This window comes from Phacochoerus africanus, chromosome 2 (genome assembly GCF_016906955.1).
Source record: "Phacochoerus africanus isolate WHEZ1 chromosome 2, ROS_Pafr_v1, whole genome shotgun sequence".
Classification (NCBI taxonomy): Eukaryota; Metazoa; Chordata; class Mammalia; order Artiodactyla; family Suidae; genus Phacochoerus; species Phacochoerus africanus.
In genome coordinates, this window is record NC_062545.1 from 218304714 (window position 1) to 218323614 (window position 18901).

The following is an 18901-nucleotide window of genomic DNA, read 5'->3' on the forward strand; positions in this document are numbered from 1 at the left end:
GTTCTGAATCTTTGAGTGGGGACTCTGTACATCGTTACTGTTTTCATTTTATGCACGTCTCTCCTCTTTAGTATTATGTCTTGTACACTCTAGCTGCCTTGATATCTCTGGACTCTTAGCTCCTTCTCAACTCAGGGAATCAGGCTCTACCTGGCTTCTCCCTCCTACATCATGGCCTGGAAATCCTCTTAGAGCAGTAAACTGGAACAGTTTGGGGCTCACCTTCTCAATTTCTCATTTCTCTGAGATCAGTATCTTTTGCTAATGTTTCGATTCTTTTTGTTCTTTTTTTTTTTTGGCCAGGCCTGAAGCATGTGCAAGTTCCCTGGCAAGGGATCAAACCCACGCCACAGCCATGATAACACCAGATTCTTAACTACTAGGCAACCAGGGAACTCCTGTTTAGATTCTTAAAAACCATTGTTTTCTCTGTTTGGTCAGGGTTTTTATAGTTGGTTCAGGTAGGAAAATAAATCTGATTCCTTATTACTTCATCTTAGCTGGAAGCAGAAGACACTTTCGAAGTTTTTACTTTAGTTAGAAGGAGTTCTACTTTTTGTCTACTTGAAAATGACTTTTATTTATCCTCATCCATAAATGATGGTTATTGTTTTTGGTTTATTTCGTTGCTGTTTGAGAAATCTCTCAATCATTTTGTCATTTCTCTATATGTAATCTTTTCTTTGCCCCCCCCCCCCAACTGCTTGTAAAAATTTTTTTGTCTTTGATGGTTTGTTGTGATATGCTCAAGTGTGCTTCTCTTAATTTATTTTCTTGGGATTTTTGAATTGGGAATTTGTGTCCTTCACCATTTCTAGGAAATTCTTCACTGTTATCTTTTCAGATATTGCCATCATCACCACCCTCCTACCCTTCTTCTGTATTCCTACTTTCTGGAGTCCCATATAGTTGTTTGTTAGACTTTAATCTGTCCTCCGTCAGTCTTTATATCTCTTTGTTATATTCTGTATCTTTATCTCTGCTCTGAATTCTTTGAAATTTCTTGAGTTCTACCTTTTCCTGTGTAAAATTGCTACTTTACTACTATTGAGTATTTTATTTTTGTGTTTATGTATATTTTTTATTTTTTAGAAGTTCCTTTTGTTTCTTTTTCAAATCTGTCTGGATCATTCTGATAATTTTTTGTTACTTACTGTTTTAATTCCTTCTTTTACTTTTTTTTTTGTCTTTTGTCTTTATAGGGCCACACCCTATCATATGGAGGTTCCCAGGCTAGGAGTCTAATCGGAGCTGTTGCTGCCGACCTGCACCACAGCCACAGCAATGCGGGACCTGAGCCGCGTCTGCAACCTACACCACAGCTCATGGCAGCGCCGGAGCCTTAACCCACTGAGCGAGGCCAGGGATCGAACCCGAGATCTCATGGTTCCTAGTGGAATTCATTTCCACTGCGCCAGGATGGGAACTCCGTTTTACTTTTTCAACATGCCTGTTTTATATTTTGTTGATTAGCTGAAATTTTTGAGGTAAATTCTTATCAAGGCTTTAGGACTGCAGTTTTCCTATGTGAGGAAGATTTTAAAGTGTGTAGTTTCTTTAATGGATTCGGAATTATTCAGATTTTAGTTCTTCTTATGTCAGTTTTGTTAATTTGTGTTTTTCAAAAAAATTGTTGGGAATCCAACTAGTATCCATGAGGATGCAGTTTCCATCCCTTGTCGTAGGTCAGGGATCTGGTATTGCTGTGAGCTGGGTGTAGGTCACAGACTCAGCTCTGATCCGACGCTGCTGTGGTATAGGCCGGTAACTGCAGCTCCCATTCGACCCCTAGCCTAGAAACTTCCATATGCTGCAGGCGCAGCTCTAAAAAGCTAAAAAAAAAAGTCAGTTTCATTTAAATTGTCTCCTGGCATAGAGTTGCTTATAATATCCTTAGATCATCTATATCGTTATGTCATCTATGTCTAATCTATAGGATGAGCCTATTTTCATTTCTCATACTGGTTTTGTGTATGTGTTTTCTTCATCAGTCTTCCCGAGGGTTTATTAATTTTAATAGTGTTTTCAAAGAACTGACTTTCAGATGTAATGTTTTTTCAATGTTTTATATCTCATTGATTTCTGTTTGTTTGTTTGTTTGTTTTTAAGGTCACACCCTGGGCATTTGGAAGTTCCTGGGCCAGGAACTGAATCAGTAACAGCTGCAACCTATGCTGTAGCTGCAGCAGTGCCAGATCCTTTAACTCACTGCAGTGGACCAAGACCCACACCTCTGCAGTGACCTGAGCTGCTGCAGTTGGATTCTTAATCCACTGGGCCACAAAGAGAATGCCCTGATTTCTGCTTTTTATTTCCTTCTTTCATCTTTGGGGCTTCAATTAACTGTTCTTTTTCTAGTTTTTGTTTTTTTTTCTTTTTTTTTCCTTTTTTTTTTTTTTTTTTTGGCTACAGTGGCTTGATTTCAATTCCCAGGCCATGGGTTGAACCCAGGCCACAGCAGTGAAAACAGAGTCCTGACCACTGGACAGATAACCAGGGAACTTCTTCTGGTTTTTTTCTTTTAATGAACACAAATAGATAATTTTCAACTTTTCTTTTCTAAATATACATTCTTATCTATAAATGTCCCTCAAAGTGCTGCTTTAATTATATGCATCCCACCACTTTTGATTATTATTTATTTTTCCTTCCATATTTATAACTCTACTAATTTAAATCTTTAAAGTCTGTTATTTTAATATCTTCTCTAGAAACTTTCACATGTCATAGGCTTATTAAAACCTAAAAATAATCAGTATTTTTACCATCTTCCTGATTAATCAGGGACCTGGGAACACTTTTAACTTTTTTTTTCTTTTTCTTTTTTTGCTTTTTAGGGCCATACCTGTGGCATTTGGAGGTTCCCAGGCTAAGGGTCCAATCAGAGCTATAGCTGCTGGTCATAGCCATAGGCACAGCAACTCGGGATCTGAGCCAAGTCTGCAACCTACACCACAGCTCACAGCAATGCCAGATCCTTAACCCACTGAGTGAGGCCAGGGATTAAACCTGCATCCTCATGGTTCCTAGTCAGATTCGTTTCTGCTGTGCCATGACGGGAACTCCACACTTTTAACTTTAATCATTTCTTATCCAGCTTATTTGCTATTTTGTAATGTAATTTAATTGTGTCTTGTCTTTTTAACCCCATAAAATATTTTTATCATTATTTTATGCCATTTATATATAAACTAATACATATATTACCACTCTTTTGGTCCTTTTCATCTCTTATCATCAGTCAAAGATTACTGACCTTTCTTCCATTTGAAGTAAATCCTTTAGATGAGGGTCTGTTTGTTACAAGTATGGAGTTTTTGTTGGAGATATTTCTATGTTTCTTCATTTTTGGAAGATATTTTTGCTCTGAATTTAAATTGATAGTTATTTTTTAAGTACATTAAAGAAATCCCATAGATATTCTATTGTCTGCTGGCTTCCATTATTGCTGTTGAGGAATTAACTGTAAATCTTTTATTCTTTTAATTTCTGTACTTTTCAGATCTAGAAGTTCTCCTCAGTTCTTTTTCAGAATTGCTTTGTCATTTTAAAATAATCTCCTTCAGAGTTCCTTTCGTGGCACAGTGGTTAATGAATCCAACTAGGAACCATGAGGTTGTGGGTTCGATCCCTGGCCTTGCTCAGTGGGTTAAGGATCTGGCATTGCCATGAGCTGTGGTGTAGGTTGCAGATGCGGCTTGGATCCCGTGTTGCTGTGGCTCTGGCGTAGGCTGGTGGCTATGGCTCCAATTCGACCCCTAGCCTGGGAACCTCCATGTGCTGCAGGAGCAGCCCAAGAAATGGCAAAAAGACAAATAAAAAACAAATAAATAAAAAATAAAATAATCTCCTTTTATTTATGCAAGTTTTAAATTTCTTTTCACTAGAGGTATTTCCTACCTTCTGTATTTTGTATATCTGTAGGGTTTTTTTTTTTTTTTTCAGGTCATATTTTTTTCCCTCTCCTATAGAGTAATTTATTTCCTTTTATATTTTGAGTTTTTTTTTTTTTTTGACTGTGAACTCTTTTCTTGTCACAGTATCTGTCAGAATTCCTTAATATCTAGTTATAAGGTGCACTGCTTTAGAGATTTAATTTTTTTTGTTCAAGTGCCTGACAGTAATTCTGGCATGTGACCACATTAAACTTTTCTGAGCACTCAAGAAAGGTGAATAAATCCATATGAGTCAACTTATGGTTATAAATTCTTAGGAGAGATTTTTTTTTTTTTCATCCACTACTCCTATTGTGAAGACAGTTTTCCTTTCAGTCCCTGAGTTGGGGCCAGGAGAAAGGAAGGACTGTTGTTGCTATTATATACTTCTACTGATTTTGTGGGCTTTTGGAGTCCCATCCTACCCAACCTCATTCAGTAAAAACCTAGAACTCCTCAACACTATAAGCACTTTTGAGAGAAACTGAATTTTACTAAAATTTCTAACATTGTTTCAATATTTAAGTGTAATTAATATATATGAATACCAAATCACAAATGACAGGTTCTTCATTAACTTTTTTAAATGAACCAGAACTACTTGATCAGATAATTTGTAACATCTGTAATAGCAAGATAGTCATAGTGTGACTCCTCAGCCAGAAATATAAAAGTACACTTCTTCTGGCGAGTTCCTGTCATGGCTCAGTGAAAACGAACCCAACTCGGATGCACGAGGATGCAGGTTCAATTCCTGGCCTTGCTCAGTGGGTTAGGATCCAGAGTTGCTGTGAGCTGTGGTGTAGGTCACAGATTCGGCTCGGATTCCACATTGCTGTGGCTGTGGTGTAGGGTGGTGGATGCAGCTCTTATTCAAGCCCTAGTTTGGGAACTTCCATATGCCGCAAGTACGGCCCTAAAGAAAAAAAGTACACTTCCCCTGTAGAAGAGGAAGTCCCAATATTTCTAAAATACTGTTCTTACTATGTATGTAACAGATTACAGTATGATAGTATAGAAAAATAGTCAATGTCATTATGCCTTGATTTTCTTTTAGACTCTATAAATTAGTTATATCTCTAGAAGAGCTCTCACTTTTGAAAATTCAAGACTAAGATAAATTATAATGTTTCCCTCCTTTGTTATTGTATGCTAATTTCTCTCCTAAAACTTTATATGCTTTTATTTCTTTAAATATAGCTTTATTGAAATATAATTCATACACTGCAGAATTCAAATATTTAAATATAAAATTCAGTTGTTTTTAGTATATTCACAGAGTTGTGCAACTGTCACTGCAATCAATTTTGGGACATTTCATCACCCCCCCAAGAAAGACTATTGTCACTTCTCATTTTCTCCACCTTCCTCAACCTTGGAAACAACTAATCAACTTTTGACTCTGTTTCTGGACATTTTATATAAATGAAATTGTAGAACATGTGGACTTTTCGTGGGTATCTTCTTTCACTTAGTATCATGTTTCAAGGTTTATCCATGGTGTAGCAGGTATCAGCACTTCATTTGTTTTATTACCAAATAATACTCTGTTGTAGGAATATACCACTTTTTATTTATCCATTCAACAGTTGATGGATGTTTGGTGTTTCCATTCTTTGGCTGTTATGAATAATGCTACTGTGAACATTCATGTACAATTTTTTGTGTGAACAGATATTTTCATTTGTTTTGGATATTTACCTAAGAGGAGGATTACTGGATCACATGTTTAACCTTCTGAGGAACTGCTAGATTGCTTTCCAAAGCAGCTATACCCTTTACAGTGTGTAAAGTTTCCAATTTCCCCACGTTTTTACCAATAATCATTATTATCTTAATCATCTTAGTAGACAGAAATTAGAAATTAGTATCCTGTTGTGGTTTTGATTTGCATTTCTCAAATGGATAATGATGTTGAGCATCTTTTCATGTGTTTATTGTTCATTTGTGTGTCTTTTTTGGGGAAATGTCTCTGAGATCCTTTGTCCATTCTTTAGTTATTTTATCCTTTTATTATTGAGTCATAAGTATTCTTTTGTTTTTTAGATATAGATCCATTATTATATGATTTGCAAAATTTTTCTCCCATTCTCTGATTGTCTTTTCACTTGCTGTCTTTTATTTTTTTTTCTGTTTTTTTTTACTCATATGAATTTATCACATCTGTAGTTGTATAATGATCATAACAATCCAATTTCACAGGATTTCCATCCCATAACCCAAGCACATCCCCCCACCCACTTGACATCTTTTAAAAGCACAAGTTTTCAGTTTCGATGGTGACGACTTTATTTTTTCTATTGTTACTGTGCTTTTGATGCCACATCTAAAAACACATTGCCTAATGAAAGATCATTAAGACTTCTCTTCATCTTTTTGTCTTTTTTTTTTTTTTTTTTTTTTGGTCTTTTCCAGGGCCGCACCTGCGGCATATGGAGGTTCCCAGGCCAGGGGTCTAATTGGAGCTGTTGCCACCAGCCTACACCACAGCTTCAGCAACGTGGGATCTGAGCCACATCTGCGACCTACACCACAGCCCATGGCAACACTGGGTCCTTAACCCACTGAGCAAGGCCAGGGATCGAACCCATAACCTCATGGTTCCTAGTCGGATTCGTTAACCACTGCGCCACGACGGGAACTCCTAATGTTTTTTTAATTAGGAAAATATTGAAGTAGTGCTAGTAAAGAAATTTTAAGGGGGGGAAAGCACTCAATCTCATCAACCTAGGAGTCCTTTATTTTTGGAATAGTGTCATCTCCTTGTTGAGTATTTGCATATTTTCATTATTGCTATTACTTGTTAACTTCTGTGTTGTGTTTGGATATTTTTTTGTGTTTATACATGATATTCATAATTTTAATATTTAAGGCTACATAACATAGCAAGCTTATTTCCCAGTTGTGTAATACAACTTCTTTATACTTTTATTTTTGTTATATAAAATTCCACTTAACACTGAAAAACATGTAACTTTTTGCATCTATTGAATTATCTACTTAGTATAACTTTTTAGGAATGGAATTATGGAGTCAAAAGGTATAAACATCTTTACAGCTCTTATATAACATACCACTTCTCGAAAGCACTAAACTTCTTTAGTATGTATTTGAAATAACTTTTTTGTTTACTTTGAAGTTAAAGTAAGTGACTTGAAGAATTATGAATTGAAGAGTTTTGAGTGGCAGTGCCAGTGATAATCCTCCATCAGTAAAACTCAGAATCAAGTTATATGTGTATTTCTTCATCTGAAAAAAAAATAATGATACATCTAGTGGGACACTTTATACTTAGAGTAATAACTGGAACAGCCAATTGCCGTGTTGACTGAAAGTAAACATGACATGCTTAATTTAGTATTTTATAGTATTCTCTAAGTAATAATAATATAATTTGTTAAATTTTCTTTAGGCTTCGAGAGCAGGAAAGAAAAGAAGCCGAAGAAGCTAGTCAAAAGGAAATAGAAGAATGGGAAAGAAAGCTTCTAGCTCAAGCAGCTCCAACTTGTATGGAGACCATGTGGGAAATTCCAGCTATTGGGCATTTCCTTTGTTTAGCCCAGCAAATTCTAAATTTGCCAGAAATAGTCTTTTATGAATTGGAACGTTGTCTTCTGATGCCTCAGTGTAATGCTTTTCTATCTAAAATAATGACTTCTCTATTAAGTCCTCCCCATCGCAGACCTACCTTACATCGAAGACCTACTTTGCCTTATAAAACCTGGGAAGCAGCACTGAGACAGAAAGTACAGCAGTGGTATACCGCTATAGGACAGACTGAAAATCCTGATAACTGTGCTGAAAAACTTGGGTTGTGTCCTCAGTTTTTTAAAGTTCTTGGAGAAGTTAATCCATTGGAAGAAAAACCTTTTCATGAACTACCTTTCTACCAAAAAGTGTGGTTACTTAAGGGTCTTTGTGACTTTGTGTATGAAACACAAAAAGAAGTTCAAGATGCTGTACTTGGGCAGCCTATTCATGAATGCAGGGAAGTCATCCTTGGTTACGATTATTTGGAGAATGCTTATGTACACTTTCCACAATTCTGTGGTGCAGATGTACGAATTTATAAACAGAGACCTTTTCAGGCCCCAGAATTTCCAATTCCACCCATTAAAATACAAAGAGTACCTCGGATTAAACTGGAGAAATTGAAATGTGACTACATTGGTGCAAGTAATGGAGAACATAGGTGTATTAGAGAAGGTTTGCCTTCTGCCTTCAGGAGAGAACAGGAAATTCATTTTGATCCAACTTGCTGCCCTGCTAAAATGAACTTGGATAATCATGACGTCTCTGTTGAAATGGAAGTGAAATCCAACTGTGAAATTAGAATTCGCAGGCCCTGTGAAATGCAAAAAGCTGATTGTTGTAAAGAAAATTTAGAGAAACCAGGGAGTCCAGGGGAAGTTACTGGCTTTGGAGAGCCTCTCAGTCCAGGTGAAATAAGGTTTATAGAAAATCAGCAAAAATATGGTGAGGCTTCCAGAGTAAAGCCTGAACCCAGTCCATTAAAAGAAAATGCTCTGAAATCTTGCCAAATATATGTAAATGGAAGTCACAGTGATAATCCAGAAATTAATTGCCACAAAGTTGTGAGGGATATTCTGTTAGAACAGTCACTGCAGAGCCATAAGAAACTCAAACTAACTAAAATGAGAGCAAAAAAGAAGAAAAAGAAAAAAAAGAAATTGAAAGATGTTTTGAATGAAAACTTACAGAGGAAGCGTGAAGGTCTTCATTCCCTTGCATTCAAGTCTTATAAACCTGAGATCCAGAATAAGTTATTGATCATCAAAAAGAAAGCAAAACACAAGAAGCACAAATCAGGTAAGCTAACAGAAAAGTATGAGAGTTAGATTTTAGGATACTTCAACTAGTTCTTTCAAGTAGAAATCATGGAAGGCTCTGACTGACAGAATGAAATACATGTGTGTGTGTTTAGGGTCAAGTTTTGTATTAGTCCCTATAATCAAAAGCCAGATCAGCTTCCATATCCTAATAACAACAAAATACTGGTCAATACATTTGAATTTAGTTCTCAGTTGAAAATCTTTGGGCATTATGTTTTTACATTTCTCTGGACCAGTTTCTCCATAAGTCATGCTTCCCATCATTTGTATGAAGTGTTTTTTTCCCCAGGCTAAGAGCAGTATAGTGCAGTGGAAGGAGCACTGCTTGATATCAGGAGGTATCATTCCCAGGACTAAAGTTCATAGCGACTAGCCTCTTAAAACAAGGCAGGGTCTTAGTTTTTTATTATGTATTTCTCAGCACTCTGAAAAATTCTTTTAGTACATATTTTCATATCCAGAAAAAATATGAAATGGGAAAATTTATTAGAAAAAATATGAAATATGCAGGAGAAAAATACATCAACTAGTAAGATATGAAGCTTACTTTTTTAAAGGATTTGTGAGTTGTCTTAAGCAAATTTAATTACTCACTATGTTGCCACAAGTCTGTTTAAAACTGTAACAACAGAAAGTCCTGTGAATAAAGTCTTTAATGGTTGGCTGCTCTGTTTTTCAGTTACTCAACTGTTTTTGCTTTTCCTGTTGTTTGGCATTTCATCAGTTTATGTCTCTGTTATTCACAAGGATAGGTGAGAGAAAAGCAAATGATCCACTCCATTTATTAACCCTAATAAAATGTTGCCTGATTGGGAAAAACTTGAATTGTTTACTATAATGCATTGTAGTTTATCATCATTATTTGTGGATTTAAGTTTTTTGTTCTTTCTCTCAGTAGCAAAGATAGTTAAGATTTGACAGTAACTTGATGAGTTGACTAATGAGGGATTGAATTTTGTTTAGCTTAGTAATTTAAATCATTAAGTATAATTAAATGTATTTTAAAATATTTGTGTAATGTGTAATTTATAAAGAAATAGTATAACATTTACTATTAGGGACAGGCTTAATTTATTGAATGAAAAATTGCAAAGTGGTCCACACTGACCCAGATGATAAAAAACTACGATTTTTAAAGTGATTTTCAGCAATAAATTCTTTAAATTTTATAAGCAGTCTACTAGGCTCTGTAAATTTAGCTTGACTGATTTGGCAAGTTCTCTTTGAGATATTAGCCTCTAAACTATTAAGTAATATTTTTAAAGTTGAAGATTTTTTCAATTCTGAATTATATAGTGTTTTACTAATACCATTGTTACCTAAAACTTTTTTTTTTTTTTTTCCTTAGGGCTGCGTCTATAGTCTGTAGCATATGGATGTTCCCAGGCTAGGGGTCTAATTGGAACCACAGTCACAGCCACGCTGGATCCGGATCCGAGCCGCATCTGCAACCTACACTTCAGCTCACGGCAATGCTGGATCCTTAACCCACTGAGCGAGGCCAGGGATCGAACCTGCAACCTTATGGTTCCTAATTAAATTCGTTTCCCCTGTGCCATGACAGGAACTCCCCTAAAAATACCTTTTATTAATTGTTTATTTATGACCCACTATTCATATGTTCAAAGGTAATTATGATTTATGATAGTTTATAACATAGATATTGATGTAGCTCCTATACAGACTATACCAATTACAAAATAAAGATACAAACTCCTAAAGATTGGATTAAAAGGAGTTTGTACTGTAAGCAAATAAAGTGTTGCTACCTACATTTTTGTTCAGAATGAGGATCAGAGAGAAAAATCTATGGGAGTTTCCTGTCCAGTTCTAGACAAGTGGATGAAAAAAACTCAGAAGCAAATTCAGAGTACTCATGGACGCTTTCTGAGACTCTTTGTTGGGGAGAGAAGGCTTAACAGGCATGAAGTAGAAAATAATCTATTTGCTTATATGCTTTTTTATTGTATCTCCAGAGCGAATTTTAGAAAGTCCTTTTTCAGTGACAGAAATACTTGTACCTGACTAATAACATAGTTTCCCTCTCCCATGTTAGTATTGTGTACGCCTAGGCCAATTCTTTCTCTCCAGCAGACGCTAAACTTCTTACTGTCATAACGTAATGATATAACAACAAAACATTTGTTTTACTTCGTTTCTGTACACTTATCCTTCTGAGGTTTCTCCCTGGGCCCCTTTATTAGGTATGTGACATTATGGCCTTTTATAGTTAGTTTGGGGCATATGTTTCTTTTCTTACTCTTTTTGGAAGTTAGCTTCATGGTCATAGGTTTGGTAATTGTTCCTCTTACAGATTTACAGTGTGCATTAGTACAGGTCCACAATGCATCTTATTAAATTCTTGTATCAAATATATTTTGGAATTCACAAATCTTCATCTTTGGGAAGGGTGTTTTACATATATATGTTATATTATATATATAATGTTTATTAAATAGCATCCCCAGTGGAGCTTAGGGCAGCCCCTGTAATCAAATGCATAATTTCTACAGAAAAATAATAGTTTTCTGTAGAATATGCTTTGGGATAAGCTGTGTCATGCATGCTGATTTGTGAACCTTTACTTAGGGTAGACTACATGTGGTTAATCTGGATTTATGTAGCTAATCTGGTCCCTTTTATGTTGATTACACAAGCCTTAAATTTTGGTGGAATCTCCAAATTTATTAAAGCTTTCTTATTCTGGCTAGATGATTTTTAGTAAAAGGCACAAAGACAAATTGGTTGAAAATGATTTGATAATTTTAGTTTACTGTGTGGCAGTTTTACAACTCATAAGCATTTTAATCTTTTTCAGAATCGGAGTTTTCTTTCTGCTTTTTAAAATTTGAATTCATTTTCAATTATTTAAGCCTGTTCTTTACTCTTGGAAACATTATAGAGTAGAAAAACATTGACATTTTCCCAGTTGTGCATACTTACAGCACCAGATACTTCTCCTTCATGATACCTACTTATAAAATTTATTATTATTTTTTTAAATTTCATGGGACTATAGTTGATTTACAGTGTTTGTTAGTTTCAGGTGTACAGCAAAGTAATTTAGTTGTCCATATACATCTTTTTCAGATTCTTTTCCCATGTAGGTTATTACAGAATATTGAGTTCCCTGTACTATATAGTAGGTCCTTGTTGGTTATCTATTTTACCTATAGTAGTGTGTATAGTAGTTTATTAATCCCAAACTCCTACTTTATCCCTCTCCCCCCTCCACATTTCCCCTTTGGTAACCATCAAGTTTGTATTTCAAATCTGTGAGTATGTTTCTCTTTTACAAATAAATTCATCTTAATCATTTTAAAAATTAGTTCCCACATGTAAGTGATAACATGATACTTATCTTTGTCTGACTTACCTCATATAGTATGATAATCTATCCATGTTGGTGCAAATGGCATTATTTCATTCTTTTCTGTGTCTGAGTAATATTCCATTGTATATATATACCACATTGTCTTTATCCATTCCTCTGTCAGTGGATATCTTGGTTGCTTCGATGCCTTGGCTATTGTAAATAGTGCTGCAGTGAACATTGGGTTCTTTTTTTGTTTGTTTTTGTCTTTTTGTCTTTTCAGGGCTGCACCCACAGCATATGGAGGTTCCCAGGCTAGGGGTCTAATTGGAGCTGTAGCCGCCGGCCTACGCCACAGCCACAGCAATGCCAGATCCAAGCCACATCTGTAACCTACACCACAGCTCACGGTAATGCTGGATCCTTAACCCACTGAGCGAGGCCAGGGATCGAACCCGCAACCTCATGGTTCCTAGTCGAATTTGTTTCTGTTGTGCCACAACGGGAACTCCTGGGTTCATTTTTTAATTACTCAATGAATTTATTATATTTATAGTTGTACAATGATCATCACAATCCAGTTTTATAGGATTTCCATCCCACACCCCCAGTGCATGCCCCCGCCCCCCAAACTATCTCTTTTGGAAACCATAAGTTTTTCAAAGTCTGTGAGTCAGTATCTGTTCTGCAAAGAAGTTCATTCTGTCCTTTTTTCAGATTCCACATGTCAGTGAAAGCATTTGATGTTGGTGTCTCATTGTCTGACTGACTTCACTTAGCATAATTTCTAGGTCCATCCGTGTTGCTAAAAATGCCATTATTTCATTCCTTTCAATGTCTGAGTAATATTCCATTGTGTATATGTACCACATCCTCTCAATCCACTTCTCTGTCAAAGGACATTTAGGTTGTTTCCATGTCTTGGCTATTGCAGATAGTGCTGCAATGAACATCAGAGTACATGTGTCTTTTCAAGTCATGGTTTTCTCTGGATAGATGCCCAGGAGTGGGCTTGCTGGATCAAATGGTAATTCTATTTTTAGTTTTCTGAGGCATCTCCATACTGTTTTCCACAGTGGTTGCACCAATTTACAATCCCACCAATAGTGTAATAGGGTTCCTTTTTCTCCACACCCTCTACAGAACTTATTGTTTGTAGACTTTTGGATGATGGCCATTCTGGTGGTGTAAGGTGGTACCTCAGAGTGGTTTTGATGTGCATTTCTCTAATAATGAGTGATGTTGAACATCTTTTCATGTGTTTTTTGGCTATCTGTATGTCTTCTTTGGAGAACTGTCTGTTTAGATCTTCTGCCCATTTTTGGATGGGGTTGTGGGTTTTTTTTTTTTTTTTTTTTGTATTGAGCTGCAGGAGGTGTTTATAAATTTTGGAGATGAATCCCTTGTCAGCCAATTCATTTGCAAAGATTTTTCTCCCATTCTGTGGGTTGCCTTTTTGTTTTGTCTAGGGTTTCCTTTGCTGTGCAGAAACTTTTAAGTTTGATTAAGTCCCATTTGTTTGTTTTTGTTTTTACTGTCATTACGCTAAGGAGTGGATCTGAAAAGATGTTGCTGTTATTTATGTCAGGGAGTGTTTGGCCTATGTTTTCCTCTAAGAGTTTTATAGTGTCTGGTCTTATATCTAGGTCTTTAATCCATTTGGAGTTTATTTTTGTGTATGGTGTTAGAGTTCTAATTTCATTCTTTTCCATGTGGATGTCCAGTTTTCCCAGCACCACTTATTGAAGAGGCTGTCTATTCTCCATTGTATATTCTTGCCTCCTTTGTCATAGAAGGGTTGGCTGTGGGTGTATGGCTTTAATTCTGGGCTTTCTATCCTGTTCCACTGATCTATATTTCTGTCTTTGTGCCAGTACCACATGGTTTTGATGACTCTTGCCTTGCAGTATAGTCTGAAGTCTGGGAGCCTGATTCCTCCAGCTCCATTTTTCTTTTTCAGGATGTTTTTGGTTATTTTGGGTCTTTTGTGCTTCCAAACAAACTTTAAAGTATTTTGTTCGAGTTCTGTGAAAAATGTCCTTGGTAAATTGATAGGGATTTCATTGAATCTGTAGATTGCCTTGGGTAGTGTAGTCATTGGGTTCCTGTATCTTTTCAAATTATGGTTTTCTCCGAGTACATGCCCAAGAATGAGATTGTTAGATCATATATGGTAGTTCTGTTTTTAGATTTTTAAGGAACTTCCATACTGTTTTCCATAGTGGTTGTACCAATTTACATTCTCATCAGCAGTGTAGGAGGGTTCTCTTTTCTCCACACCCTCTCCAGCATTTATTGTTTGTAAACTTTTTGATGATGGCCATTCTCTTTGGTGTGAGTTGATACCTCATTATGGTTTTGATTTGCATTTCTCTCATAACAAATGATGTTGCGCATTTTTTCATGTGCTTTTTGGCCATCTGTCTGTCTTCATTAGAGAAATGTCTCTTTAGATCTTCTGCCCATTTTTTGATTGGCAGAGAATAAATTTGTATAAAACTCATTCTTAATAGTTGCATTTATTTCTAGGTTTTTCTGGTGATTGTCTCCCCTCTATTCTGTGACATTCTTGAGAACCATAAGGATTATTTCTGGTTTTGCATCCCTAGCACCTAGCATATTATGTAGGAATCTATTGAATGAATGAATGAACACACATAATATGATTCACCCAGATGTATATTAACCACTTAATATGTATATTTCATATCCTTTTAAGACATTTATACTTTTGAGTAGGATTACACTATACATACAATTTTTCAGTCTGCTTTTTTCCCACATAACAGTATGCTGTGAACATTTTAAAATGATTCTGTTATGTGTATTTTGTAGTTCATTTAACCAACCGCCTTTTGGATATTTTGGTTGTTTTTCATAATAAACTATTATAGATTGTGTAGTGCAAGTAGAATTGACTGGAATAAATTAGAAATTTTAAAAATTAGAGGACTTTTTATAAAACCTGAAAAAATAGACAAAAATGATTCAAGATATATTAATTCCTACAAAAAAGTTTGTGCTATCTTATTTCGGCCAGTTTAATTTGGAGGATTTTTCTCTCTTTACATAGTCATTATACTCAACCACATCATTTTGGGCGTTAGCTTCTCTAAACCAGTTAAAATAAATAAGACAAGTGGTATTCTCTCATACCTGAAGAAACTAATTCAAAAACAGTAAATAGCTTCATTTAATAATTGTTAAGTATATGGTAAAAACAATACAATCAAAGGTCAGAGAGTGGCTAAATCACTGTGTACTATATAGCAAGATTTCATAGAGGATGGACTTTGAAGAATAGTGGGAGTATAAATTAAGCCTAGTGTCACTGAATAAATTAGCACAATTAGAGAAAAACTTAAGGAAAAAGTTTATAGTTGAGGGTTAAGAAGGTGTTTGATAGAAATATGCTATTTGGGGGTGATACCTTTCTGGATATGTAGTGCCTTTTTTTTTTTTTTTTTGGTCTTTTTAGGGCCACACCCACAGCATATGGAGGTTTCCAGGCTGGAGGTGGAATCAGAGCTGTAGCTCCTGGCCTACACCACAGCCACAGCAGAGATGGATCCAGACCACTTCTGTGACCATGGCTCATGGCCACACCTGCATCCTTAACCCACTGATCAAGGCCAGGGATCAAACCTGCATACTTATGGATGCTAGTCAGATTGTTTACACAGAGCCATGATGGGAACTCCCTGTAGTGCCATTTTAAATAATTGAATCAAGAGTATAGTGCAAGGAAATTAGCTTGAAATTAGATATCAACTGTGTAAAAAGTAATGAGCTACTTATAGGGAGTGATTGAGAGAGTAATGTAATCCATGGTATTTGATTACATACAAGGCCAAGGCTGCATTTGTGAAATAGTTGTATAATCCTGTGTTAATATTACTATAGAACCTAACTGTGTGTTTTTATTGGGAAAATTTTTAGAAGACCAATTCAAGAGGCCGAAATATAAGAGTGAAAAGATTGATTATACTTCATGTCCTTTTATTTTAATGCCTTGTACTTCTTCCACCCTCTGGCAAGCTAATACTCATACTCTTATTATGTGCCAGGCACTATTCTCTCTCCCTCTCTGTCTCTGTCTCTCTCTCTCTACATATATATACATATATATAGTATCATTTAATCTTCATAAAAACTCATAAGTAGATGCTATTTTTATCCCCATTATATAGCTTTTAAAGGTTAAAAAGCTGAGGCACAGAGAGGTTTATTAACATGTCCAAGTCACACAGTAGTAAGTGGCAAGATTAGAAGGAGTCTTGCAGGGTAATTAAAATGCCATTAAAGAGCTATAAAAAGAAACTGACAGTGTTTATAAAGATGAAGGGGTATTAGATAATTCCAGGAAATTCTAAATCCATATATGGAATGATTATATGACCCTTCTGTCACATTAACAGGTGAAAATAAGATTTTGTAAGAGATGTTGCAGTAAGTAGCAAAATTTGACAATTGATTCTGTATTGTAAGTTCAAAAGGAAAAAAAGAAATAGGTATTCAGGAGTTTTTTAAATTCTTTGATAGAGTTAAAAAATGCCTGCATGATGATAACTTTGCACATAGGCAAGAAGAATAGAAGGAAAATCAGCTGTTCAAGTCAAATGGCGTAGAGGTAGAACATTCCAGAAACTTGTGTATGATGTAAATAAAAATATTAGCCAAGATTTTCACATTTAATAAATAAAAGTCGTATTTAGACTCTGTTTCTGTGCCTTCAGTCTAGATAGGTACTTGCCAGATTCATCTATTTAATAATACAAATGCCATTTTTTTTTTACTTTTAATGTCTGACTTGACATTCACATTAAATTCCTAAAGTGAAAACAGTGAGAGAGTAGTGTATGTTTCAAAATAATTTTTAGGCACGGAAGGCCAAATCTAGGAGTGCTGAAGTTAGAAGTCTGAATTTTCGGGTTTTTTTTTTTTTGTCTTTTTGCCATTTCTTGGGCTGCTTCCGCAGCATGTGGAGGTTCCCAGGGTAGGGGTCGAATCGGAGCTGTAGCCACCAGCCTACGCCAGAGCCACAGCAACTCGGGATCCGAGCCACGTCTGCAGCCTACACCACAGCTCACTGCAACGCTGGATCCTTAACCCACTGAGCAAGGCCAGGGACCGAACCCGCAACCTCATGGTTCCTAGTCGGATTCATTAACCGCTGTGCCACGACGGGAACTCCCTAGAAGTCTGAATTTTCTAAGGGGCCAGGGAATTAATACAAATAGGAAATCAGCTGAAGGTAAAGATGAGTAAGACTGAGGAAAGAGGAGCTGGCTTGAGAATGACGGTCACCTTTTTTTCTAGTAAGAGGTGTATCTCTCTTTTCTAGAAGACTACAATTTTATGCCTAACCTGTAGTGTAAAATACATTTTTAGTTACATCTTTCCCTCTTAAGTTTGACTTCCTTTTAGAGCTATTCTAAGCATAGTTTTTTTTAAAAAAAAAAAAAAAAGCTTCATTAGGCTGTGCTTGCAGCATTAATTACTAGGCCATTTTAAGGTTTTCTTATCCATTTCCAGATACATATTAACACTAACTCTCTGCCCATGTCTGTGTTTCAGGCTTATGAATTGTATTGAAATGCTGTATATATCTTAAACTGCCTTCTGACAATTGTATTTTATAGGACCAGGTGACTTAGGGGAGAGGGGGTAAGTGCCCTGGGGTATGATCAAGTAAGTGATAGAGGAAGAGAAGCCTCCTGGGGGTTGGGAGGGAGGAGACTATGTTGTTGCCTTCTTTATATCTTGCTTTGGAATAAAAACTTTACCAATTAAAGGCTGTGTGGTTGTATAGTATCCCATGCTTCACTTTAAAGGTAATGTTTAGGAGTTCCCATTGTGGCACAGCAGAACCTGACATAGTGTCCGTAAGGATGCACATTTGATCCCTGGCCTTGCTAGAGGGGTTAAGGATAAAGTGTTGGGACAGGCCGCTGCGTAGCCCCATGTAGGTCGCATGTGAGGCTTGGATACAGTATATGCAGCTGAAATATGGCTGTGGCATAGGTCAGCAGGTCCGATTCAACCCCTATCCTGGGAACTTCCATACTTGGCAGGTACAACCGTATAAGGGAAAAACAAAAAGATAATATTTAATAAAAAGTAACAGTTGATTTTTATTGAAGAATGCAGGAAAATTTGTATTCACATTGTTTTGTTGAGATAGTCTGAGGTATATTAAATAATAGCAAATACGCAAATCTTATAACCCTAATCAGAAGGAATATTCTGAAGTCAATCAGAAGTAGATTACATCCCTGCAGAAAGTCTGAAAAATGCACTATTTTATCGTAAAAAGAACACAACCTGGAAGTGACACAGATCTAGTACAAATATATGCTCTGGTGCATATTAGCTGTAAGTTCTCCATCTATTTATTTACCTGTTTATAGCTTGTTTCTTTCTCTGTGAAAAATGAGGTAATACCTACATTGCTGTGTTTTTACAAAGATGAATGTAATAGCAAATGCATAGCAACTAGCATAGTGCCTTGCACATGTTAGGAATCAATAAATGGTAACTATGATTTTTTAAGAGGTTAGAATTACATAATGGAAAGAGCTTGGACTTTGGAGTTAGGGTCCCTGGCTATGGAGCTTACTTATTACAGTGTAATATGTAAGTAAGGTTTTTTTTTTTTTAATCTTCAGTAGTTATCCCACATTAAAAAGGGGATATTGCTTACTTCAGAAGGTTGTTTTGAGAATTAACTGAGGTAATTTATATGTCACCTTACTAAGTGTATGGCACATAGCAGGCTCTTAATAAATGTTGATTTCCTT

General features: G+C 36.0%; 1 protein-coding gene across 3 annotated transcripts in view; it reads left to right on the forward strand.

Annotated features, from left to right (window-relative positions):
• KIAA2026 (KIAA2026 ortholog) overlaps positions 1-18901 on the forward strand; it is a 112267-nt gene that overhangs the window by 54911 nt on the left and 38455 nt on the right. For all 3 annotated transcript variants that reach the window (XM_047767668.1, XM_047767669.1, XM_047767670.1), the window contains one exon: positions 7348-8765. In XM_047767668.1, the coding sequence (XP_047623624.1) occupies positions 7348-8765 (1418 nt within the window). The remainder of the gene's footprint in view (positions 1-7347; positions 8766-18901) is intronic.